Raw genomic sequence first — 25,487 nt, 5'->3', positions numbered from 1 at the left:
AGACTAACATGGCTGTATCTTTGAATTCTACTGCTATGGAAAGCACCAGATTTAGCCTTTGGTTTAGTAGAGAGTCTTGTGCAGTCCTTTCACCCTTATCTTTGTTAGCTTGGCCTAATCTCCCATTCCTTTTGTTTTCTGGACAAAAGATACATCTTGGTGGATATAGAATACATGATAGCTTTCATGAAGTCAAATCCTAGTCACTGCTGGGAAAGGCTCTGCCACTTTGACAACCAGCAATGTGGACATAGTAACATTCCTGAGGGAAGATTTTCTGGGAAGAAGTCTGTAAAGAAAGTTAATAAACTTTCTTATCTGAGATATCCTCTTGAAAAAAAAAGTCAGATAGTGAGGGTTTTTTAGCATCCCTGTGAAAGACCAGCAGGCATTGGCAGGGGGGGGACAGTAATAATGTTTTTGAGTAAACTTCCAAACTCTGGAAATACAAAAAAAGAAAAAAGAAAGCGGGGAAAAAGGAAAAGAAAAGAAAAAAAGTCTGGTGGTTTCATCCAACAGGCAGAATGTTCTAGACATTTTTCATTGTTGTTTGTAAATGAAATATGTGAGGAATTACATCCCTAGATGGGATACAAGGCTCCAAATTAGTAATTAATTTCAAATGCAGATAAAATCATACATATTATAAATAGTTAAATACAAGAAAACAAAAAAGTGTATGTTATTATTTTTATGCATTTGAAACGCTAAACAGTTTCCGAAGCATATATTACACCTCAGAAATTCCAGTCTACATGTTCCCCAGTCCCCAATCCAACTTTGCCATGATCCAATCCTCCTTATCTCTGGTGAATTTTGTATGTCGGTTTTAGCCTCCAGTTATTTAATTCCAGATCATGTGTATTTACGGTTTTTATCTTATTATGTTTATTGTTTCGTTGTTTATTGCCCTGAGCATTTTATGGTAAATTGAATTTAAAAATAATTTCAGTTGGTATGAGAAACAAGTAGCCATGATCTCTCTTTAGCCTGTGCTAGATTTAGGATAATTAACAGATCATAGAATCATAGAATAATAGAGTTGGAAGATACCACAAAGGCCATCCAGTCCTGCCATGCAGGAAATCTCAATAAAAGCATACCTGACAGATGGCCATCCAGCCTCTGTTTAAACACCTTCAAGGAGGGTGATTCCACCAAAAAAGGGAAATAATATAAAGCTCCCTTGTCACTCAGGAGAAAACTCCATTTATCGATGTCTGATTGAATTTCATATGTATGCATAACTTATGCATTAACATATACACTTTGAATATGGGAGTTACTTTGCAGTTTGAGAGAGCCAGAAATGCTTTGCCATTTCAGCAAGCCCTGAATGATGAAGTGGCTGTTAAAGAAGGGCTTTTTCTGTCAAAGAAGATTCTTTTGACATATAGATGTCTCTTGGGGCTTTGGTGTGTCTGAGCGAGGGCATAAGGGGGAATTGTTAGGATATTGACAAGCTGGAATGTGTCCAAAGGAGGGGCAACCAAAATGGTGTAGGGTCTGGAAATCATGCCCTATGAGAAGAGACTTAGTGAGCTGGGTATGTTTAGTCTGGAGAAGAGAAGGTTAAAAAGTGATATGATAGCCCTGTTTAAATATTTGAAGGGATGTCATATTGAGTCTGAAGCAAGCTTGTTTTCTGCTACTCTAGAGAAGAGAACCAGGAACAGTGGATGCAAGCTACAGGAAAAGAGATTCCATCTCACTTTTAGAAGGAACTTCTAATGTAGTAAAAGCTATTTGACAGTGGAACACACTCCCTTGGAGAGTAGTGGAGTCTCTTTCTTTGGGGTTTTTTAAAGAGAAGTTGGATGGCCATCTGTCAGGGGTTCTTTGATACTATGTTCTTGCATGGCAGGGGGTTGGACTGGATGGAGTCTTCCAACTCTATGATTCTCTGATTTATAAATTATCATACAACAATGTTTGGATATTGTGAAGTGCCAAAGCTGCATCCTGTGTCTATATGATGATGATGTTCTCTGTATGATAATCATCATTCCTTAGAAAGATATGGTAAAAGCTATCTTTTGGGAATAAATCCTCTTTAATCATTTTGGATTATGGATGCTATTTGTAAAAGTTCGTAAAAGTTACAATTCTTACAGAATCCTTCTGAAATGGCAATAGTAGTTGAGATACCTTGGAGGAATGGTTACTGTGATAGTTGAGTGAGGGCCAGAGGCAGCTGATCTCTCAAGAGAAAGATAAAATAGCTCTGCATCTCACAATTCCCTTTCCTCTGATGGAAATTGCCACCTGACAGCAGCCTGATGGAAAGGCTGCTGCCAGGTGGCAATTGAGAAGTAGGTATTGTTCTTTGGGTTCTGAATTGTAGCCATAGGATGAATGTTTTGATATTAACTGCTGGAGTTAGGGGTATCAGGGGACATACCGTATATACTCAAGGATAAGTCGACCTCATGTATAAGTCGAGGTCAACTTTTGGGGCCAAAAATATGGATTTTCATATGACCCGTGGATAGGTCGAGGGTGGGCTTGCCTAAGCATCTCCCTGACTGGGCTTTCCTTGCAAAAGAAGCCCAGCAAGGGAGAGGCTTTTGGGCGATCGTGCACCCTCCTCGGCATCTCCTCAGCTAGGCCCCTTCGCTGAGGAAAGAGCCTCGCCGAAGAGAGGCTTCTGGGGAAGGCGATCACCCTCCCCAGAAGCGTCCCTTCTGAGGGGCTCCTTCCCTGGGGAAAGGACCTCGCCGAAGAGAGGCTTTGGGGAAGGTGATCGCCCTCCCCAGCGTCCCTTCGGCGGGGCCCCTTCCCTGGGGAGGGGGCCTTGCCGAAGAGAGGCTTTGGGGAAGGCGATCGCCCTCCCCAGTGTCTCCTCAGCCAGGCCCCTTCTCTGGGGAAAGCCTGGCGGAGGAGAGGCTGCAGGGTGCGCGATCATCTCCCTCGCTGGGCGTCGAGGCTAGCGGGGGCTGCGGGGCAATCAGGCACCCTTGCCAGCGTCTCCCCAGCTGGGCTATCTCTTGCAGAAGTAGCCTGGCTGGGGAGAGGCTTGGTTAAAGTACCCCATTGCCCCGTAGATAAGTTGACCTGCGATTTTGGCCGCCATTTTTGGGTAGAAATTTCTTGACTTATAGCCGAGTATATACATATCTAGGGACTGCTGAGGGGAGTGGGAACTGAGTTCCTCCTAGAACTGTAGTGAGCCCCTGCATTAGGTTGTCCTCAGTGGTAACTAATTTATCAAAGGATGTGTTGCGAATAAAGACTAATTCAATATAGTTACCATGAAAAGGATTCTGAGGAGAACTGGCATAGCCTACCATCTTACAGAAACAAATTTATTTAAGTAATACAACTCTATATTTCCTTATTGGCCATCTTCCTTGTGGCTAATATTTCATTTGCTGATGAGTCAATCTGCTGTCTCATTCATAGCATTTTGACTTGTGAAGAAGTTAGACAAGATAATTTCCTGGTCACTCCCCATGCTTTGGATTTTGTCTACTGTTCTTACTTTTGGTTCTTGGATCAAACAGGTGCTATTTCCCTTGCTGACCAAACTCCTGGAAAACATCAGCCCAGCAGACATTGGCGGGATGGAGGAGACCAGAATGAGAGCTTCAACTCTACTTTCCAAGGTGCATGGCCTCTTTGTATTTCAAAGTGTAAAGTTTTCCAATCAGAAGGCACATCACTTTAAACATCCCCTTACAGTTACTGTTAGGCAAAGGGAAATAAAGATCCAAAGGTCATACTTAGGACAGGTTTATTAATTCAGTGGTTTTCTGCTAGTCAAAGTGGGTTTTAGTGCACATACCACCGCTAACCCATCATCAGTTATGGGATTGGGCTGCCTAACAAGTTTCCTTGTTGGACTAATGCAAATTTCAAACAGGTTCAGTGGAGCATGTTAGCTTAGCATCATTTTCTGTTTAAATGTGTAATATAGTGTATATATATCAGCAGTAAGAGAAGAAGTTGGTTCAGCTGGCCATGGATACTAAAAAAAAAAAAGCTGAAGGGTTTATTGTAAGTAAAAACAGCTTTACTTCACAATTAAAATGCAATTATGATTTGCCAAAAAACTATTTTAATGATTTTCCATGCTTCTACAGTAAACTGAAGCCTAATAACACTTCAGATAGCCTCTTCTCATTCCAGCTGTTCTGTTTAATTTTAGCAATACATTACGATTAAGGAAGAGTTTGTCCATTCAAGAATACTAATCTTTGTCATAGTGTTGAAGTCACAGAATTTGTGGGAAATGTCCCGTTTCCAAGCTGTGAGCTAATCAAAAAGTACTGATATGGGGCATGCTGATATTGTGCGGTGTTCCTTACATTTCTAGTTCCAAGGATTTGAGATCCTATGTGGAACCTTGGTCATACCAAACCTGCTAAGGACAGAAATCATTTTTCTTTTTGCTGCAATTCTTACTGAGTTCTCCTCTTTTCTAGGTCTTCTTGCAGCACTTGTCTCCATTACTTTCACTCCCAACATTCGCTGCTTTGTGGTTGACAATTCTGGATTTCATGGACAAATATATGCATTCTGGATCCAGTGATTTGTTGGTATGTGATTTGTTGCTATTCTATTTTTCTAGTAGTTCTCTTTGCTTCTTTCTGAGCTTTAAAACACATATGTAAGGGGCTGTACAGACTGGTCAAAAGGGCCAGTGTCGGGGTGGAGTGGGGACATGACGACTGCACGTGCACTGACTCCACTCCCAAAGTGGCATTACTTAGCCCACCTGACCAGATGACAGGCAGCATCACGATATTTCTTCAGCGCAGCGTTTAGACACATTGTGCCAAAGAAATGGAGAAGTGGCAACAGCATGGGTGCCCTTTTTCCAGGCCAAAAAGAAGTGGCATTTTGCCATTTCTTTTTGGCCTGGAAAAACCCTGGATCGGGGCCACAGTGTGCAGTTGCCATGGCCTTGATACGATGCTAAAAGGGGCAGCGGCAGGACGCTCCTTGGGGATGGTTTCTTTCACCCCTAAGTCTCTTTTGGCAGAAGCTTCCTTTTACCCTTTTCTGCTTATTTGTAATCTTTTAGGGCATTTCTTTTGTCTGTCCCACCTCTTCACCTTTCCTGGTTACTTGATGAGCCCACTGACCCTGTGAAATAATCCAGAGTGTGAATGCTTAGCCACACAGGTTATAGGCATTCACACTCAGATTTCAGCTCTTCCCCTGATATGTCTTCCCTTCCAGCCAGAGGCCATTCCTGAATCACTGAAGAATATGCTGCTAGTAATGGACACAGCAGGAATATTTCACAGCTCTGACTCACGGACAGGCTATTCAGATCTCTGGGAGATCACTTGGGAGCGAATAGATTGCTTTTTGCCAAAACTGCGAGATGAGCTTTTCAAACAGACAGTCATCCAAGGTATGTATTCATGTAGGGATCTCCCTTTGTATTATGTATAACCAGTGAATAGCCTTGGTCTTCTAAGAAAGGTATTCAAAGTTAAGTAACCTTCATTATGTGAAGAATGGCCATACCAAGATCTCTGCAGTCAAGAAGGTCTGAGGTTATTGAGCAGGCAAAGACAGAACCTATGTATTGGGCAATTGGGAAGTTCAAGTTGGCCATCACTCTTGCTTTTTTTGACTGAAAGGGGGTCAGAGCTTGAGCACACACAGTCCTAGTAGCTTATTAAATCTGAAATGCAATTGGGGGACATGAAATCTGGAAAATGTTGTCTTGGTTTAAGAAAATGCTTTGTATTCAGATATAAGTTTTTCTGCTTAATGCTTTTATTTAGACCCAGTTTCTACTTTACCAGTAGAGATGCATCCTGCAAAACCAATCATATCTGCTCTGCCACATTCTTCTGGAGGTGATGCAAGGTCTACCCCCCTCTCAGTACACTCTGAGAAGTCTCCTGAGCTGACAGTGACAGGTAGGTCTCATGCTTTTTGCTACTTCTGTTGTTATTACTAGTATTGCTGTTACTATTATTGTTGTTGTTGTTGTTGCTACTCTTATAACAGCAAAGGGATCTTGTAGCACCTTTCAGATTAAGATCCAAAACACACTGCAGAAATAGTCCAGTCTGAGACTGCTTTAACTGCCCTGGCTCAGTGCTAAGGAATCCTGAGGATTGTAGTTTATTGTGGCACCAGAGCCTTCTGACAGAGAAAGCTAAATGTCTCACAAAACCACAATTCCCAGAATTCCCTACCATTGAGCCAGGGCAGTTAAAGTTGTCTCAAACTGGGTTATTGCTGCAGTGTGTGTTGGACCTAACTGAAAGAGAGAAATTGGTAGCATGAGATTTTGTGGACTTGGGCCTATTTCCTTTGAGAAGGTAGGCTTGGGGCTCCGAAAGCTACTAACTTTTCTATTTCATTTAGTCTCAAAAGTGCTACAAGATCCCTTTGCATACTGATTTTCCAGGTGTCTTTGAATTTTAACATCGTGCTTTACAGACGAATGCAAGCGAACAAAAACACATAAATCCCTTCCTTAAGTTACTTATAGCCTAACACTATAGAAAATATGGTAAAGGAAGGGAGGATTTATTTATTTAATTTCTTTGGGAGCTGCCTTTCCAGCATGCAAGCATGGAAATAAAAGACAGGCAAAAAGATTAATGTCAATGATGATCTCCCATTGATATGCCATATATACTCAACTATAAGTTGACCCCATGTATAAGCCAAGATCAACTTTGGGGGCCAAAATTGTTGATTTTCATATGATCTATGGATAAGTTGAGGGTCAGACTTAAGGAGGCAGCCCAGCTGGGAAGAGGCTCCAGGGATATCCGTATTGACTCATGTATAAATCAACCCAGGCGTTTTTGGGTCAATTTTTTGACCTACATTTTTTTACTTACATACGAGTATATATGGTACATATCTGTAATATTCTTTGTGCAAGGGTATCTGTTGAAAAAGCTGAATTAAAAAGGTCAGAATATTGAAACAAGTAAATACAGTATCAATCAAAGACAATCAGTTGAAGAGTCTACATATACAAGAGCAGGGCAGCTGGCAAAACCACATCTGACTATTCCTCGCCTAAGATAACCATATGAAATTCATGGGATCATCATAAGTCAGCAGGTGACTTGAAGGCATACACCCATACCCACATGTGTTGGACAAAAACTGTAAAAGATTAAAGGAGTTTACAGGAGACAGGAAACTGCAGAGTCCTTGCAACTATGTTTAAGGTATTGAGGCTCATCATGGCACTAATTGTGCCTCCTTGTAGCTTCTTGTAGGGCAAGTGCAAATTACTTTTTCCTCCCATTATCATTGAAATATGAAGACTCTTAAAGCACAATATATACTTAAGAACCAGGGATGTGGAGTCAGAGTCAGTAGAAATGTACTGACACCAACTCCAGGTTCAAAATAAAAAAATAAATGTTATAACAATATATGATAAATACATCATTTAATACTTTTTTAATACCTGAGAGGCAGGGATTAGTCATGTTGTCTTGGAGGCTGGACAAAAAATAGGGACCCACAGCCCCTTTGGATCTCTCAGGTACTGAGACATAATGTTGTTAGTCACACAAGCTAACACCAGGGGGAAACTTGAAAATTATTGTAAGCTACTCCCTGCCATTTTGATTGTTTTAACAAAATGTGGGATATAAATAAAAGTTTTATTTATTATTATTAAAGTTATTATTGGCTGAGGCTTAATGTCCTTTATGAAGAAGTGAACAATCTTTTCTCTTTTCTCTCCAGACTCAGAGAATACCTTGGTGCCTGGTCCCAGCACATCCAGTCTCCCTGGCCAACAGTTTGTCTCTCCAGCAGCAACTGTGAAAGTGAATTCAGCAAAAGATGCACCTCCAGGAATGGCACAGCAGCCCCTTATTCTTCAGCCACTGGCCTCCCCTTTACAGGTTGGAGTGCCACCAATGACTCTGCCTATTATTCTGAACCCAGCCCTCATAGAGGCCACCTCCCCTGTGCCTCTTCTAGCCTCCCAACGTCCGACTGACTCCATGACAACTTCTGAAGTCAATTGAGGAGAGGTATAAATGGGACACATGGCTGCAGGAGAGATTATGATAATGGATGCAGGCCTGCTGTGTCTGGTAGAAGCCATGATTGCTGTAGGGAAGGCCCTAGCAGCTCACTTTCCACTGTGGCCCTTCTTCCCAGTGGACATAAAGCCAAAATCACCATCCCAGAACATCTTTTCTAGAACCCCTGATTCTCTCTGAATGGAGGGAATCTCTGCATGGCCAATTCCTCTTCTCTGTAGAGTTGAAGGACAGCATCCAGTCTTTCAGTGCAGCCCTCCTGGTGTCTGTGATCCAAACAAAGGTATGATCTTCCCTGCACTGGAGAGCAAAGGAGCCAGCTTCCTTACTTAACCAGGAGGAGAAGGTCGCAGTATGCCTATGCTTCTTTGCTCTGCTTGGCACTGGTTTTCCTCCAGTCACATTTGGTTCTTGATTATTCAGCGTGTTAGGCTGAGTAGCTTTATGTGTCATGCTGGGCCTTCTGGGAGCATCTGGAAAATATTGCTGCCCAAGACCAGAGGATGGGAGAAAAAATCCATAGAAAGAATACATAGACTGGGGCAAAAACATTTCTCTCTGAAAGTACTGAGTGAGCAGTTCTGTCTTGACCAATTTCTCCACTAGAGGCTCTCCACCTTTCATTTGACCCCTGCTGGATATCCTCCAGGCATTCTGAATTTGTGCTTGCTGTCTTCAAGTGAAACAGTGGGGCTGAGGTGAATATTGCCTACTGAGTGAAAGGCTTCTGGAAGCACACAGCCTTTACTATACATGTTGCAGCTCTGTTGAGTAAGGGCTGCCAAATGTTCCTTTCAGTCCTCAAACAATCTCTCACATTAAGATGATGCCATTGTCCTCCTGCACCACTGGGCTGTCAGCACAAAACCAGAAAGTAAAATGTGACTCATCTAGTGCTTCCTTTCTTTTATGCATTAGGCTAAATTTTTCCACATTTATTGCAGAATCCCATTCGGAACTGAAGCCAGTGTCTACTATGTGGAACAGCAAGTGACTGTGTGTATATATATATATTCTTAAGAAGTCAATTGACTTTATACAGTGGAATAAATATGATCTGTAAATGAAATATTTGCCTTCAGCATTATTCTCTACCTACTTTGTACCCTAGGATCACAGATATTTTGGATTAATTTGTGGTGGGAACAGGTTCCTTCACTACATATAGAGCAATTAACCAGTTTGATCTTTTGAAGCAGGTTAGAGCTGGAGTTCAAATAGTTGCTGGAGTTGGGTTAAAACTTAGTTCTTAGAGGACTGGCTGTTTTTTGTTTTGTTTTTAATGTGCAATTTATAGGTAGGAGAACATCCCAAACTGGCACCTTCCACCTGCAGCCTCATCAGTTTAGACAATGCTGAAGCAAAATTACCATTAACATCTGTGATGCTAACTCCTCTTTTCATTTTCCAAAAGGAGATATATTTGGTTATTGCAGAAAAACAGAATTTATTACAGCATGTGCTTTCACAGATTACAATGCATGTCAGTTGCTGAGTGCCCCCCCCCAATTGAGTTAATAGTTTACTAATTGTAGCACACTTCAGTGTCTTATTGTCCTCCCAGGTGGGTTAATTTTGGATATTTTGAACTCAAATACCATTGAGGGGCATGTTTCACAAACTGTTTCCACACAGTCCTGAAATCCAAGCTGGGAAAAAAAAAACACATTGGCATGCAAATCATTGCTGTGATCCTGTTAACCACATATCCACAATACAGCATGTTCAGCATCCACTGACAAAGATGTCACGTACTTGCTGAAGTACACAGATGCTCTCTGCTTCTACAGGGACCTCTGTAGCCTGAATGTTTTCAATTTGTGCACTTGTGACCCTCCACCCGTTTTTTTGAAAAAGGGGAGAAGTGACATCCTTTCTTTTTTTCATCTTTTACGTTCTGTGTACATTGGATATAATTACACCATATAGGGAATTAGAGAAAAAGATAAATGTAAACAAGATGATTAGTGTTTTTTTGCATATTAAGTTAGTTATAACTACTACTGATACAAGCATTGCCTTGGAGGATCAGAGCAAAGTCCATCTGGTACAGCTATGTTTATCACAACAGCAACTCAAATGCCAGTGAAAGTTCACTAGTAGGGAACAAAAGTGACCCTATGTTAAGCGTTCTGTACACTGAGTATTCAGAAATATTTTAATTTTAGAGACTACGGCTAAGAACACCCTTTTTTAAAAAAAGCAATCTATTCTTTAGGCTATTAATTACACATGAGAGTCCAATAGGATCAGCCCGAGGATGCATCCTCTTTCCAAAACTATCCATCCAAATGCATCCAGAAATCCAACAAACAGCAGGTAAAGGCAACAGCCCCTCGTTTAGTAGTTGCTGCCTCTCAGTATACAGAAGGTCTGATGCTCTTGAACAGAGGGACTCCATTCAGTAAACATAGCTAATAATTGCTGTTAGATTAATTGCCTTAATTTGTCCAGCCTCCTTTTAAAATCATCTATGCTAGGAACTGTCACGTCAGTATATGGCAGTGAAGTTCCTCCGTTATGTAGTGTATGAAGTAGTCTTGTTTATCCAGCATCCAATTATTTTCTCACTATTAGAGAATGGTGTGAACATATGAGAGTTGTTGTGGTGTCATTATTAAAAGACATGGGTGAGCCAGCACATGCCTTAAGAAATTTTAGACAAGCCAGTGTTTCTTAGTTTCAGTCTTCTGCAGTATGGGGATAGCCATATTCATTTACCTTAGACTGTAAGGCTTAAAGGATGGCAGCAAGGATTACTGAGAACATAATGAACCTGGAAATCACTGTGCAATTGCTAAATATTATGTTCTCTCTGTATTGAATGCACTTATCACAATTTCATTGGGAACTCATGTTCTAGAAGGGTGAGGGGTAAAATATCCTGCCATGTATAATTTTGTGGATTTCCATCTCTCCCACATTTTCAAAAAGGAAAAGACATAGCCTTTCTTTGTATAAATTGTACTGTATGGCTTTCATGATTTTAATTATCCTCTTCCATGCATTTTTCAGCTCTGTCATCGTTGGTTTTTGAAATGGACTAGACGATATTCCAATTGTGGCAGAAGTACAGGAGAAGGAGAATTAACAAAAATTCATACTTTCAAAGTGGAGCTTGTACATAAAATCTGATAGTTTGATACAATCCTAATATAGAAACCAAGGCCTTAAAATTCATTGGACTATGACTCTGAACCCTGGTGTTCAAAGTCATTTCCAGCTTATGGTGACCCTAAGGCAACTCCATCACAGGGTTTTATTGGCAAGTTCCTTCAGAGGGGGTTTGCCTTTGAGGCTGAGAGAGTGTGACTTGAGTTGCTCAGGGTCACCCAGTGGGTTTTCATGGCTGAGTTGGGATCAAAATTCAAAATGACCTTAATAGATGAGAAAGCTGGGCCAAAACTAACAAAATGAATTTCAATGTAAAGTCGAAGGCTTTCATGGCCGGCATCCATAGTTTTTTGTGGGTTTTTCAGGCTATGTGGCCATGTTCTAGCAGAGTTTCTTTCTGACGTTTTGCCAGCATCTGTGGCTGGCATCTTCAGAGAAATGAATTTCAACACACAGAAATGTAAGGTACTACACATAGGCATAAAAAAAATTAAATGCACAGATATAGGATGGAGGACACCTGGCTTGACAACAGTGCAACTACAAGGGATTTAGGAGTCCTAGCAGATCACAAATTGAATATGAGTCAGCAGTGTGATGCAGCAGCTAAAAAAGCCAATGAGATTCTAGGCTGCATCAATAGGGAAATAATATTACCACTCTATTCTACTTTGGTCAGGCCTCCCCTGGAGTACTGTGTTCAGTTCTGGGCACCACAATTCAAAAAGGATGATGGCAAGCTGGAGCATGTCAGAGGAGGGCAAACAAAATGGTGAAAATTCTGGAAACCACGCCCTATTCTGGAAACCATGTGGAGAGACTTAGTGAGCAGGGATGCTTAGCTGGAGAATAGAACCTAAGAGGTGATGTGATGGCCCTGTTTAAATATTTCAAGATGTGTCATGTTGAGAATGGAGCAAGCTTGTTTTCTGCTGCTCCAGAGACTAGGACTCAGAGCAATGGATTCAATTTACAGGAAAAGATATTCCACCTAAACATTAGGAGGAACTTTTTGACAGTTAGAGTTGTTTGACAGTGGAACACACTCCCTTGGAGAGTGGTGTAGTCACCTTCTTTGGAGGTTTTTAAACAGAGGCTGGATGGCTATCTGTCGGGGGTGCTTTGATTGTAAGTTCCTGCATGGCAGGGGGTTGAACTGCATGGCCCTTGTGGCCATAGATTCCAGCTCTATGATCCTATGGTTATGTGATTTAGAGTAGTAACATCCTTGGAAGAATCACAGAATTGTAGATTTGGAAGAGATCACAAAGGCCATCCAGTCCAACCTCCTGCCATTCAGAGACACAGAATCAAAGGGTATAGAGTGGCAAGATGAAAAGAATCCCACATTTATTAAATATTACAAGGTTCATAAATTTAAGTGACATTTGGAAGAACTGTTCTGAAAGCATTAGTTCAAGAAGATAGCAGCTGTTAAGGAGTGCAGCTTGGGTATATTGTCGGCCCTTCTTATGCACAGATTTTTTTATACACTGATTCAAGCATCCACGGTTTGAAAATGTTCCAAAAAAGTATAAATTTCAAATATCAAACCTTAATTTTCCATTTTTTATAAGGGACACCATTTTGCTATGTCATATTTAATGGGACTTGAGCATCCATGAATTTTGTTATCCACGGGGGATCTTGGAACCAAACCCCAGCGTATAGCAAGGGTTCACTAGCTGTGAATTGCTCCTTTGGGCGGCTGAGAATGAGAGGTTGATACCTACCATAAATGATAATTCTAGGATGTCTGAAGGAGGAAACCACTCGCAATCTGTACTACAAAAAAAAAAACCTTCTGAAACTATCCTGTTCTATCCTCCTCTGAGTTTCAAAAAACATTAAGAGTAAGCAATAATTAAACTGTTGAGGGAGGGAGAGGAGTAATTGGAAGAAATGCCTTTGGAACTTGGAACTCCTGCCTCAGTCAGCTGGCCTGCAGGAATAACCCACTGGTTGTGGATTCAGCCACCTTAGATTGATAAGACAAAGTAGGTATCAACCTTTTATTTCACCATAGATGACAATGGGCTGCTGTTCTCCAAAACTCTGACCAAAAAGTATAGAGCTTTCTGAAAACAAGCAGAAGCAGGGGAACCCAGAGAAAGAGCGATTATCACTCAAACTAAAGCCAAATCGCTCAAACTAAAGATGCAGTGGACTTACCTGAAGTTTCCCACACAGAGTTCGTGTGCCTTTTCAGCTAGACATATCAGCTCACAGACTGGTACACATCTCTATTCCTATGAAGATGGAGGAGACCTTGGGCTCCTGCTGTATTTGCTGGAATAGCAGCAGTAGCAAAATTTACAGGTATTGTTATAATTGTAAGCCTGAACAAGGGATGGCTACGGGCCACATGCTGTCCTGAGTAGGTTACAGCTGCACTTTGAGAAGAGTTGCATTTGCATGGCCGAGTAACCTGAAGCACTTGGCCTAACTGCAAATGCCCCTCTGCAAATGGTCAGTGAAGATCTCTAGCACTGGAGGGAGAAGGAGGAACAGCAGAGAAAGGAAGAGACTGGGGTGGCCCTGGCCACTGCAGTGGCATATAGTGCCTGAAAGGTTGCCTCCAAAGGAAATCAGTAGCTCTTACAGGAAAATGGAGAAAAATATATGCCTCTGCTGTATTATTTAAAGTATATAGTAGCATGCAGAATACCATCATTAGGTGGCATGGCAATAGAGATATCATATAAATTGAGCTTAAATGAATTGGAATTTCACTTAACTGGGCCAAAGAGTCTAGCTTGAGATACTTCCTTATGCCACAGAGTTCCCACCTTGGGGAATACTGCTGCTTTTCTACATCCCAAAAGCGGAAAAGAACCATCTGGATACCAGGTAGGGGTCCCCCCTTTCTTATACATTTATGCTCTGGGTCCCCATTCCCACTTACAGATAAATCGGTGTGTGATCCAAATCGATGGATCGATTCGACATCGGAGTGTGGTTCCCACTACATTTGCCCCGATCACATTTTCTGGCATCAAAGTAACCCACTTGTGTTTAGATTCAAAATGATTCGGTTCCAGCCGGCTGAAAGGCAAATTGAAATCGATTCCAATCCACTTGCGCAGAATCGATTTATCGTAAAAGACGTGGAAAAAATCAGCTTTAAAAAACGCGTGTTAAATGGGTCTAGCGCATGGCCCCCCTCTTGGAATCACTTCAGCGATTCGGATTAAGTGGGAACCAGGGCCGTTTGAACCAGTTTGAGCCGAATCGTGATCCATTTTAAAAGGTAGTGGGAATGAGGCCTGGATATTCAGCAGGCAAGGTCTGTGCCCCTGTAGTCATCCTTCATAGACCTGCATGGGAGAGACAGATAAAACTGCACAGAACATTTTGATCCTTTCTTGTTCCTAGTGCATAATATTCTTTGTAAGTCCACTGCCAAGTTTGCCCTTTGTTTATGCAGAATATAAATCATAAGGCTGAAAAGGCAAGGTGAAAAATGTCCCCCCTCTTCCAGTTTTGGTTTGGGAAGGAGTAGAAGTCCTCCTTTTAGTCCTGTAGTTAGTAGTCAGTTTGTTCAACTGTAAGCTCTTGTATTAGGAAATCATGACATGCTGTTTGTATGTCCACTTATTAACCTAACTGGCAAAGACACCTTCTAAAGCTATAAAAAGTTAAGAGCTGGCAGAGTTTAAGTTTAAAGGTGGTCAAATAAGGTCATCTCCAACAAGGACAGACTATACTTGATATTTACGAGAGAAACGAGAAGGCTTGTCTGGGACTCTTTTATGGCATCATATGAATCCATCGATAAACATGCACAGTTCCCAAAGGGAGAAACACAGACATGTCAATGTCTGGGTGGTGAGCTTAATTGCATTACATTACATTGCGCATAAGGCATCACATATTCATTACATTACATCCTATGGCTATTAAGGTGTTACACTTTCATAAGGACTTCCATGAGGACTTGGGCAAACCACCTTCCATGTCCTGAAGAGGAGGAGTGGGGGGTATAAATGGTTTTGTTCAGTCTTTGCAGGGCTCACGCTGGGCACACACAGGGGAAAGCCTTCTAGACCCACAGCAGATGAGACAAAGGTGACATGCCCAGGAAATGCCACATGCTGCCAAAAAGTACCCACAAACTAACGCACAGAAATGGCTGGAAGGCCAATGATGGTTTTGAAAAGATGGGTATTTTTTAAAAGTGTTAATGCAAAGTGCTCCAGCATCCTATTTCAAAGATCAGTTGCTGCTCCCAGAGGCATCTAGTAGGACAGTTTGGGATTGGCACTTTCAGTGCTCTTTCTTATTTTTTCCTTTCTTAATTGTTTCTTTCTTTCTTTCCCTTCCTTCCTCCCCCTTTCTCTCTCTCTTTTCTTTTTCTTTCTTGGTCTTCCTTCGTTCCTCTCTTTTCTTCTTTCTTTCTTTCTTTATTTCTCTTCCTTCCTTCCCCTTCTTTTTCTGTTTTCTCCTTCCCTCCCCTCCCCCTCCCTTTCTTTCTTTCTTTACTTTCTCTCCCTCCCTTTCTTTTTTCTTTTCCTTCCTTTTTTCTTTCTCCCTCCCTTTCCCTTCCTTCCTTCTTTTCTTTCTTTCTTTCCCTTCCTTCCTTCCCCTCCTTTTCTTTCTTTCTTTTTTCTTTCCCTTTCTTTCTTTTTTCTTTCCCTTTCTTTCTTTCCCTTCCTTCTTTTCCCTCCTTTTCTTTCTCTTTTTTTTCTTTCCCTTCCTTCCTTCTTTTCCCTCTTCTTTCTTTCTTTCCCTTCCTTCCTTCCTTTTCTTTCTCTTTCCTTTCCTTCCTTCTTTTCCCTCCTTTTCTTTCTCTTTCTTTTTCCTTTCCCTTCCTTCTTTTCCCACCCTTTCTTTCTTTTTTCTTTCCCTTCCTTCCTCTCCCTTCCTTCTTTTCTCTCCTTTTCTTTCTTTCGTTTTTCTTTTCCTTCCTTCCTTCCTTCCTTCCTTCCTTCCTTCCTTCCTTCCTTCCTTTCCCTCCCCTCCCTGGGGTTCTGCCCTGCCTTCCCCTCCTCTTTGGGGCCCAGGGCGGGAAGGAGGGCGGGATCAGCGCTGGGGAGGGGAGCCCTGTGGGCGCCAGGCAGAGACCCAGCGCCAAGGGAGGAGGGAAGGAGGGAACTAGGCTCTGGCGTGGCAGCGACGGCGGCGGGGCTCCTTGCCGGGGCTGCCCCCTCCTCCTGCTGCTGCTGCTGCTGCTGCTTCTGCTGCCTCCCGGGGCTGGGGATGCCCGCCTGGGCTGTGCTTCCCGTGGCCCTGCCGGCCTTCAGCATCTCGGGCATGTGGATCGTGTGAGTAGCAGCTCCCCTTCCCTGGCCCTTCCCTGCATCCACACTGGGCGGATAACCCGCTTTGGGACCGCTTTAACTCTTTGTCTGTCTGAATGCTATGGAATTCTGGGAGTTGGAGTTTGTTGTGGGCCCACAACAAACTCCAACTCCCAGAATTCCACAGTTGTTACTGTTGTTGATGCTGTTGTTGTTGTTGTTTATGTTCTTCTTCTTCTAAGGACAACCTTAGCTATGAGAACTTTTCTCCAAGCGGCTTTTTAATAACAACAACAACAACAACAACAACAATAATAACAACAATTATACAAAAGCAGAAATAAAGGATAAAAGAATACAACAAACATTGGGTTATGACATAGCATGGTAATTAATTATTACCATGTCATGGATTTGGGATTTTGTACTTTGTATTTTATATGTGTATTTTTATATACACACACACACACACACACACACACACATACATAATACAAAGTACAAAATCCCAAATCCATGACCTGGTAATAATTAAGGCATAAGACCAAGAGGGCAATTCCTGACACTCTCCTCTGCAGCAAAATAAAATGACCCCCTTTCCAACTAAAGAGACCCTCAGAGTGTCTCTGCTTGTTGGCCTGACCCTCTCAAAGGTGTCCCATGTCAGAGGAGCCCCCCCTGATTCCCCATAGGCCCAGGGCTTCCCTTCTGGGGCTCCTTGGCTGTTGTTTATTGCCTGCCCAGCAGGCCTTGTGACAGCACTTGTCCCTAAGCCAGCTTGCATGCATTTGGAGAGCAGGCTGCCATGAGCTGCTGCTGCTGCTGCTGCTGCCCCAAAGCTCACAGGCAGAAGAGCAGGAGGAACAAGGAGGAAAGAAAGGGCTGGCAACTGAGGAGTCCTCAGAGTCCATAGGGGTGCCTTGGGTTCCTTTCATAGAACCATAGGGCCCAAACAGACAGGCCAAAATAAAGCTGCTTTGGGTCACTTGGGAGGTATGCTGTTTAAATGACACACGCATCTTAATGAAGCTGCACTCCAATCCTTAGGACTGGAGTGGCATTGGCGCCGCTTCCAGCCTCTTAGGACCCATGCGTCATTTAAACAGCATACCTCCAAAATGACCCGAAGCAGCTTCATTTTGGCTTGTCTGTTTGGGCCCATAGAATCATAGAGTTGGAAGAGACCACAAGTGCTATCCAGTCCAACCCCATTCTGCCATGCAGGAAATCCCAATCAAAGCATCCCCGACAGATGGCCACCCAGCTTCTGTGTAAAGGCCTCCAAGGAGGGAGGCTCCACTACACGCCGAGGAAGCGAGTTCCACTGTCAAGCATCCTTTACTATCAGGAGGTTCCTCCTAATGTTATGGTGGAATCTCTTCCTGTAGCTTCCACCCATTGTTCCAGGTTCCAGGTCCCGTTATCTGTTCTTATTAACATTTATTTATATAGTTCTGTGAAATTTTACATAAAGGTAAAAAGGTGAAGGTATTCCCCGTTGACAAGGCTGTCAAGTCGTGTCAAATTGTAGGCGGTGGTGCTCATCTCTGCTACTAAGCCGAAGAGCCAGCATTATCAGAGGACTGCTCTGGTGGTCATGACGCCAGCATGATTGCGCCAAACGCTGTTTACCTTCCCACCAAAGTGGCACCTAGTATTTATTTATTTACGGTATTTATACCCCGTCCTTCAGCCCTAAAGGCTCTCAGAGTGGCTTACAATTAATAATAATAATAATAATAATAATAATAATAATAATAATAATAATTAGGCTTACAACCTATTTATCTACTTGCATTTGCATGCTTTCGAACTGGTAGGTTGGCAGAAGCTGGGCCTAGGGACAGGAGCTCACCCCATCATGCGGCACCCAGGCCTCGAACTGCCAACCCTCCAATCTTGCAGTCAACAGAGTCAGCGTCTGAACCACTTGAGCCACCGTATCCCTAAAATTTTACATATAGGAGATAAAATAGACATAAAACCTGCCAGACGGTGTACAATCTACAAACCAAACAAAGGTGCTGTACAGACGGGCCCTACGGGGTGCTATCGTTACGTGTAAGGGGCGGCACTTCCAGACGCGACTTGTCCCTCGCATGTGACAAGGGCGTCAAAATGGCGGCACCCTGTACATACGGGCGCCGCCATTTTGACGTGACAGACGCCTAGCATCTGTCCTGGTGCCATTGTGAAGCCGCTGGTGCGCCATTGGTGCACTGCGGCGTCACAACCATGCTGCGGGTTCTTTTTGCTGCGCGAGGGAGCTGTGCAGTTTGTCCACTGCTGCTCCCTCGAGCAGCAAACCAGGGCGATGGGAGACTGCCCTTGTTGGGTGGTCTGTATCCCGCCATTGTTATAAAATTAAGGCATCATATAGCAAAATACTGACAATTATAACAGCGTACAAAGAAGGAAGGTTTTAACAACCAGCAAATCAGGAGGCGATCTGGAACCCTTCCCTGAATAAAACTGTCTTCAACTCAGCTTTAAAACTGGCCAAGGACCATAATTATGTGGGAAGTAGATTCCAGGTATAGGGGGCAGCAAGAGATAAGGGGTGGATAGGAGCAGAGGAAGAGAAGATCCTCGGCTGGGCCAAGAGACCAGAGTTGCAAGATCTTAGTGCATGAGGAGGCTTTGACTTTTGGCGGCTTTATTTGCGATTTTGGTTAATATAATGATAATATACAGTTGGCCTTTCTTATACACGGATTTTTTATACACGGATTCAAACATCCACGGTTTGAAAATGTTCCAAAAAAGTATAAATTTCAAATATGAAACCTTGGATTTTCCATTTTTTCATAAGGGACACCATTTTGCTATGTCATTATATTTAATGGGACTTGAGCATCCATGGATTTTGTTATCCACGCGGGAATCTTGGAACCAAACCCCAGCGTATAACAAGGGTCCGCTGTAATAGTAAAATTTATTTATATCCCACCCCTTTGCACTCAGGCAACGAGGCGGCTTACAATTTTTAAAGTATACATATCATATCCCCCCAACCCTCCCTCCCATTAAAATAGAATTAAACAATTTGCAGTATAAAACTTATTAAAATAAGTAACAATTAAAAACAGTAATAAATAAACAGACAAAGAACAATAAGCAAGCAAACAGCAAACAAGCTCAGTACATAACTTTTTTCTCTTCGGTGGCTGGGCGTCTATTCAGGAAAGGCCTGCCATAAGAGAGATGTTCTTTCTAGGACTCTCTTGAGTCCTCCGGTGCAACTCTGTCGGAAGTTGACCATAGAATTGTGCTGGAAAGCCCAGACGTTCCTAGAGAAAACACGTCTCTAGTCATTTGTAGGACCTCAAGCATGATTCTATGATCAACCTGTGGCAGATGTTGATCATAGAGTTGCATTGGAGGACCTGGGGATTCCTAGAGAGGTAAAAAGAATAGTGATTTTTATTATTTGTGGTTTTTCCACATTTATGGGGGGGGTCCTTCGCCCTCTAACTCCAGTAAATGTGGAGGGACCGCTGCAGTGACAGTCTCCAAAGGGGGCTATTAAGAACACAAAGTGATTGTTATCACTGATCTGTGAAGATTGGTATATACTCTGAGGTCCAAAACGTACTGCAGAAATAATCTTGTTTGAGTCTGCTTTAACTGACCTGGCTCAGTGCTAGGGAATCCCGGGAATTGGAGTTTGTTGTGACACCAGAGCTCTCTGACAGAGAAGGCTAAATGTCTGACAAAACTACAGTTCCCAAAATTCCCTAGCATTGAGTGAAAGCACTCTCAAACTGGATTATTTCTGCAATGTGTTTTGGATCTGAGTTAAATAACTCTCACTCAGCCTAAGATACCTATAAGTGTGTTGTATGACTTGCACATTGTTCTGAGCTCATTGGAGGATAAACAAGAGGCATTGGTTTGGACTTAATAGCTGATCTGGTAGATCCTGAAAAGGCAGATTTGAGTCCTTGTTTGGTTTTGGGATTATCTACATTGTTTGTGTCTCTTGTCAATTTTTGGTCCGCTGCTGCTATAGACTAGGACTGCTTGATGTATTGGTCAGTTTTCCAGAATTGCATAGACTCCTAGAAAAGCCTGAGAAGAGCTCAGTTTCCCTCTCAGAAAGACCTCTGTTGTGGTACATATTCCAGAATGGTTAAATTTTTTTATCTCACTCTCTGCACATTCAACAATAACCTTGCTGGAAGCCTTCTGGATTTCTTTGCCCCAGCATTTCTATTAGAAAGTTTGATAGAATCTGAAAAGTGTGTGCTTTGAAGGAAAGCAAGTACAGCAGCCGGTGGGCTTGAGATATCTGGTTGCTTTTGCATTTTAGTTTTGCAATTACTCTGTAAACATGAACAGTTAAGAATTAAAGATGCCAGAGAGCATAGACTGAGTGCCATCAGTACTAAAAGAAGAGAAAATACAGTGGAAGAAGTTTTATCATGCTTGAACAGAGGTCATGTAAGCTTTCCTGCCACTTGAGTTGGGAAGCAAAGCAGTGCCCCCCTCAACCCCACCCTATTGCACAATGGAAGGGATTTCTAGCCTTAAAGAAAGTTTAAATGGTGTGTGTGTGTATAAAATGGAAATGCAGCCAATGGGATGCAAGTAGCTCCCAGGACCCTAGAGGGGTTAAAAAATATTTTGCTCCAAAATGCCATAGAAGGGCATGGAGGCCATTCCCACCATGTTTGGGAGCCCCCCTGTACTCCTCTGAAGTCAGAAAACTGCAAAATGTTCAATTTATTGAATGGGTGGTGATAGGAAGTTTTACGTTATTTGGAGCCTCTGGGTCACCTTTGAGCCCAGAAGATGACCAAAACATGGTGAAAATATCCTCATGTTCCCTTGAGGGCATTTGGATGCACAACATGGATTTTTGCATCTGGCAGGATTGTTGTGTGCATTCAAGTCATTTCTTACTTGTTCATGGGAGGGGGTTGGTTGCCTTTGCCTTCCTCTGAGGCTGAGAGAGTTATCACTCATTCAATGTCATCCAGTGGGTTTCTATGGTTGAGTGGGGATTTGAACCCTGGTCTCCAGTGTTGTAATCCAACACTTGAAATTTCATCCAGTTACTTCAGCAAGGAAAAAAGTACACAGAACCCAGCTCATGGCAGTCGTAGTGTGGTTCATAGGGTACTGAATGGGGTTCTGTGGCACAATGCAACCCTCCAAATTTTCCTAGGTGGCTAATATGGCCTCCCAACCTTTCACAGATGCCTCCCCTGGTATATAGGAAAGAGTCCTATCTTGAAATGTTGTTACCTTGTTTAAAAATGTAAAGCAATGACAAGAGGCTGAATGGGAAAATATTCTGGCATCTTTTTCTGTTATTCCCAAGACCACTATTTGTCTCAAAACTCTTTCAAGGGTTCAAGAAGAGTGAATTTCCATGATAAGGTCAAGATGCAAGCTTTTACTATGGCAATCTCACAATGAGATTGATGAATTTTACACCTGGGCCAATAGAAAGAACTGATCTCAGTTATTTCTTAAGTACATCAGGATGAGGAAAGGCCGAATGGGGACCAAGCTACGTGGTTGCTTGGGATAGAAATATATGCAAACGGGTGCGTGTGTGAGAAAACATTCGTGTTTTGTGTAGTTTTGTGTAGATGTGTAGCGATTAGAGCCTGAGAGTAAAAACCAAATTTCCATTTAGCTGTAAAGCTTGCTGGGTGACCATGAGCCCGCTGCTATCTCTTAACCTAATGTAATCTACTGTGCAGGGATGTTGTTGCTAAAGTAGGAGAAGGAGAACCATGTATGGTATGCTATTCAGAGGGCAAGGTATATGAAACATCTGTTTAGATCTACCTCTAACAATACTGGTCTTTCAACTTAAATTTTCAGCCGGTTGATAACTACTGATATAGATGTGGGATGAAAGAAGACTTGTTTCATAGGGGTTGTCCTGTTGTACAGTACTGTGTTCAGATTAGGTGGGCAATACAAGGAAAGGTTGAGGTGGTCACAGGCAGCAGATAACCTTTCACGCCTTTTCTTATATATTTTTTAAACATGAGTATCATGTCAATTGCTCTGTGCCAAAATAGTGATGGTAACAAAAATGTTTCTCATCAGATGTGGCAGAGAAAACATCCACAAAAGTATTTATGAAGCCCACTAAGACTGTCAAGAACCCTCACCACAGATGTAAGCAGGGGTAGGCAACCTTTTGAGCCGGGGGCCGGGTTGCTGTCCCTCAGACAACTGGGGGGGCTGAACTCAAAATGGTGCCTGGAGCAGCGCGGAAGCTGCGACAGGGGCGGCAATCGGTGGCAGGACCGGGCTGGGGCCGGTCCCAAGGCCTCGCCGGGCCGGATCCAGCCCGCGGGCCGTAGGTTGCCGACCCCTGGATGTAAAGCATGGAGGTTTGGTGGTACTGGCCAAAAGCAACTGCACAGCATAGGTCTTCACACCAAAATACATCTTTTCCTTCAGCCTCTTTCATGGGAGACAGTGGAGTCTCTAGCATCCTTGTGTCTCTCTCCTGGGATGTTTCCCTCACTTGATGTTGAGAGAGTCTGTCTGGTCTAAGCAACTGAAACAAAGAAGATTTTTTGTTCCAACCCAGTTTTCATTTTTATTACCGCATAGCAAATAGGCATAACCAGGTAGCAGAAACTAAATAAATAAAAACATGGTTTGTCTCTAAGAAAAGGTGTAGTGGAGCACTTGCTTCTATTAAAACTACACCTTTAGCAAGTAAAAAAAGCTTTCTGTTTTCCAGCTGGTCAAACAAACACAAACATTAGTTTTCAGCTAAATAGAATCTTTATACTACGTGAAAGCACAATCCAGAAGTTCTTGGCATACAAAATCCATATTTATTTGTGGAAAGTAAAATCAGTGTGCAGTTTTAGAAAGATTTTTGTTTGGCTCTTCATTAAAGGGGAAGGAAATAGCCATGTGCTTTGGTTGAAAGTCACAAATAAACTAAATATTTTATAAAAACAAATATGCATTGCTTAGTGTGACGTTTATAAAACTTGACTTAAAAATGAATGTCTCTTTCTTAAAGAAAGCTTTAATTAGCAGGGTTGAACAACGGGATTATAGATTCAGATTTAAGAGATTTTGTGTAGGATTTAATATGTTTATATTTACATTCATGTAAATATTTAAATTTTATTTAAAATTATATTATTATAGAAAGGAATATGGGTAGAAAAACCCTATGGCTCCGCCATTGCACCACATGGATGCTGACACCTTGTGAATGTAGCTGAAATTTGATGAGACAAAAAGTGTTGTACAAAGTTATATTATGGGTAGAAATAATCAGCCATAATAAATTAATGATGTCAAAAGTGTTTCCTCACACAGTCAGTGGAAAAGATTTGAATGCCTTTGGAAGTCCAGCATTATCTTTTTACCCCCTATATTCATGAAAACAATTCCAAATCATTGTAAAATCATGCCCCCCTTCTTTTAGCCATTTGGAGTTTATTAGTTAATTTTTCAACCAAAGCTAATTGCCATAACTTACTATACTTGGCTTTTACAGTTTTCCCTTTTTTAAATCTTGTTTAAAAAATGGATAACCTAGTAACTTTTAATAAATGACCAATTAAGAGTTAATGAGCTACCTGTGCATTATCTCCTTGAAAGGAGCCCATGGGGGCAATTCTGAAGTCTTTGTAAGGTGATGTCAATAATGTTATTTATTTCAGAGAAAACTGCATCCCAGAATTTAGTTGATTTGCTGCAGAGCCTCCATAGATGTGCAGAACCTTTCTTAGTGCTCAGTTTGATCCTGGAAAGCATGATGGGGAGGCATACGGCAGCAGCAAGTGGGTCTACCCCACCGTTGGCATTATATCTCGATAAGATTCCCCATCTTTTCAAACTCTCTTTCTTAAATATATGCAGCACTTCTCCGAAAGAAATCAGGCCTTCAAAAGACCACTGCTTGTAGGAGAAGAAGGAGGCAGCATTGATTTTTTGGGAGGCATCTGGGGGTTGGAGCATTAAGAATAAAGGAAATCTTATGCCTTTCTCCCAGCAGCTACAGTCCACATGCCTCCCATGCTCTAGTGGGGTCTCTTTCAAAAGCTAAATTGGAGCAAGTGGGGTGGGGAATCCCTTTCCTTTCATCCTAGAGCAGCTGGAAAGTTATCTGCCTTCTGAGGGATTTCCCATAGGCCAAGCAATTCAGAGGAAAGTACAGGTGAACATCCCAGCCAGCACCATAAGAAGAGCAGTCTCTCTGGATCACACCCATTTACTAATTACTAGTTACACATTCAAACCATTTTACATCTATTTCCCCAGGGCAACATATATAACATAAAAACGATTCAAACATATTAATAAAACAATATTAAATATAAACCACTTTAAATAAAATCATTTACAATAAAATAGTTTCAAGATACCAAAGAACATTAAATGTCATTAAAAAATCAATATACAGATGAAGCTTTAAGAGCTAATGGGTTCAGCCGTGTATCTCAGGGAGGGAGGATTCTGTAGGGTAGGGATCACTGCTGATAGACTTGTCTCAGTATTGTAAGTGTAGATAGTTTACGGCTTTGGTGAATAGGATTAATGGGAGTAATCTACCAGGAGGCCATATTGCCCACCCCTGGTCTTGTGGCTACTACAGAAGCCCATCTAGTCCAGCATCTGATTCCCCCCCCCAGGTGGCAACCAGATCATTACAAAAAAGCAGAATATAAGGGGAATAAAACCAGTAATTTAGAGCTTCTTTTGAGCCTGTTGTAATTCACCTATTGGGGAGGGGGGGGACATAATATGAAGAGATACACATGGCTGGACCCCTTAGTTCTTTGGGATGGGTGTTTTTTTTAAAAAAATGCAGTGGAGGAAGAAGGAAGATACAGAACCAAACAGTTATGGAAAACACTGGGACAACCTCATTGTGGCCATTTCACCACAGGAACAAATCAAATACAAATGACAGGTTATGAGCAAGGGCCCATAAATCTAGTAGGCAATATGACAGGGACAAGTGTGTGCCACTGCTCATCTTCTGGTGAACAGAGCACTTGTCATCACAGAAATTCCTGCACTAAGTGCTTTTTTCTCCTGCACTTTATAGGAGAAGGCCACAGATATTTATGTGCCCTTGATTATGGGACAGTTGTGATTTTGGGGTTGGGGGAACACAGTCCTTAGGTACATACCAGAA

The 25,487-nt window shown here is 42.2% G+C and overlaps 2 protein-coding genes across 10 annotated transcripts in view; both read left to right on the top strand.

The window, feature by feature from the left end:
• Nucleotides 1–9,060, top strand: part of GBF1 (golgi brefeldin A resistant guanine nucleotide exchange factor 1) — a 115,841-nt gene extending 106,781 nt beyond the window's left edge. For 7 of the 9 annotated variants that reach the window (XM_042456450.1, XM_042456452.1, XM_042456454.1 and 4 more), the window contains 5 exons: nt 3,504–3,605; nt 4,425–4,538; nt 5,185–5,362; nt 5,742–5,879; nt 7,687–9,060. In XM_042456450.1, the coding sequence (XP_042312384.1) occupies nt 3,504–3,605; nt 4,425–4,538; nt 5,185–5,362; nt 5,742–5,879; nt 7,687–7,973 (819 nt within the window). In that variant the 3' untranslated portion in view covers nt 7,974–9,060. The remainder of the gene's footprint in view (nt 1–3,503; nt 3,606–4,424; nt 4,539–5,184; nt 5,363–5,741; nt 5,880–7,686) is intronic. The other 2 variants (XM_042456455.1, XM_042456449.1) reach the window with 2 other exon arrangements.
• Nucleotides 9,061–16,128: 7,068 nt separating this feature from the next.
• The window catches only part of LOC121924917 (transmembrane protein 150A-like), a 48,397-nt gene continuing 39,038 nt past the window's right edge, over nt 16,129–25,487 (top strand). Inside the window, exon 1 of the mRNA XM_042456464.1 lies at nt 16,129–16,369. Coding sequence (XP_042312398.1) covers nt 16,305–16,369 — 65 coding nt within the window. The 5' untranslated portion in view covers nt 16,129–16,304. The remainder of the gene's footprint in view (nt 16,370–25,487) is intronic.

This window comes from Sceloporus undulatus, chromosome 3, assembly GCF_019175285.1.
Source record: "Sceloporus undulatus isolate JIND9_A2432 ecotype Alabama chromosome 3, SceUnd_v1.1, whole genome shotgun sequence".
NCBI classification, from domain to species: Eukaryota; Metazoa; Chordata; class Lepidosauria; order Squamata; family Phrynosomatidae; genus Sceloporus; species Sceloporus undulatus.
Note: the sequence above shows the minus strand (reverse complement) of the source record. Positions and strands in the feature narration are given on the sequence as shown.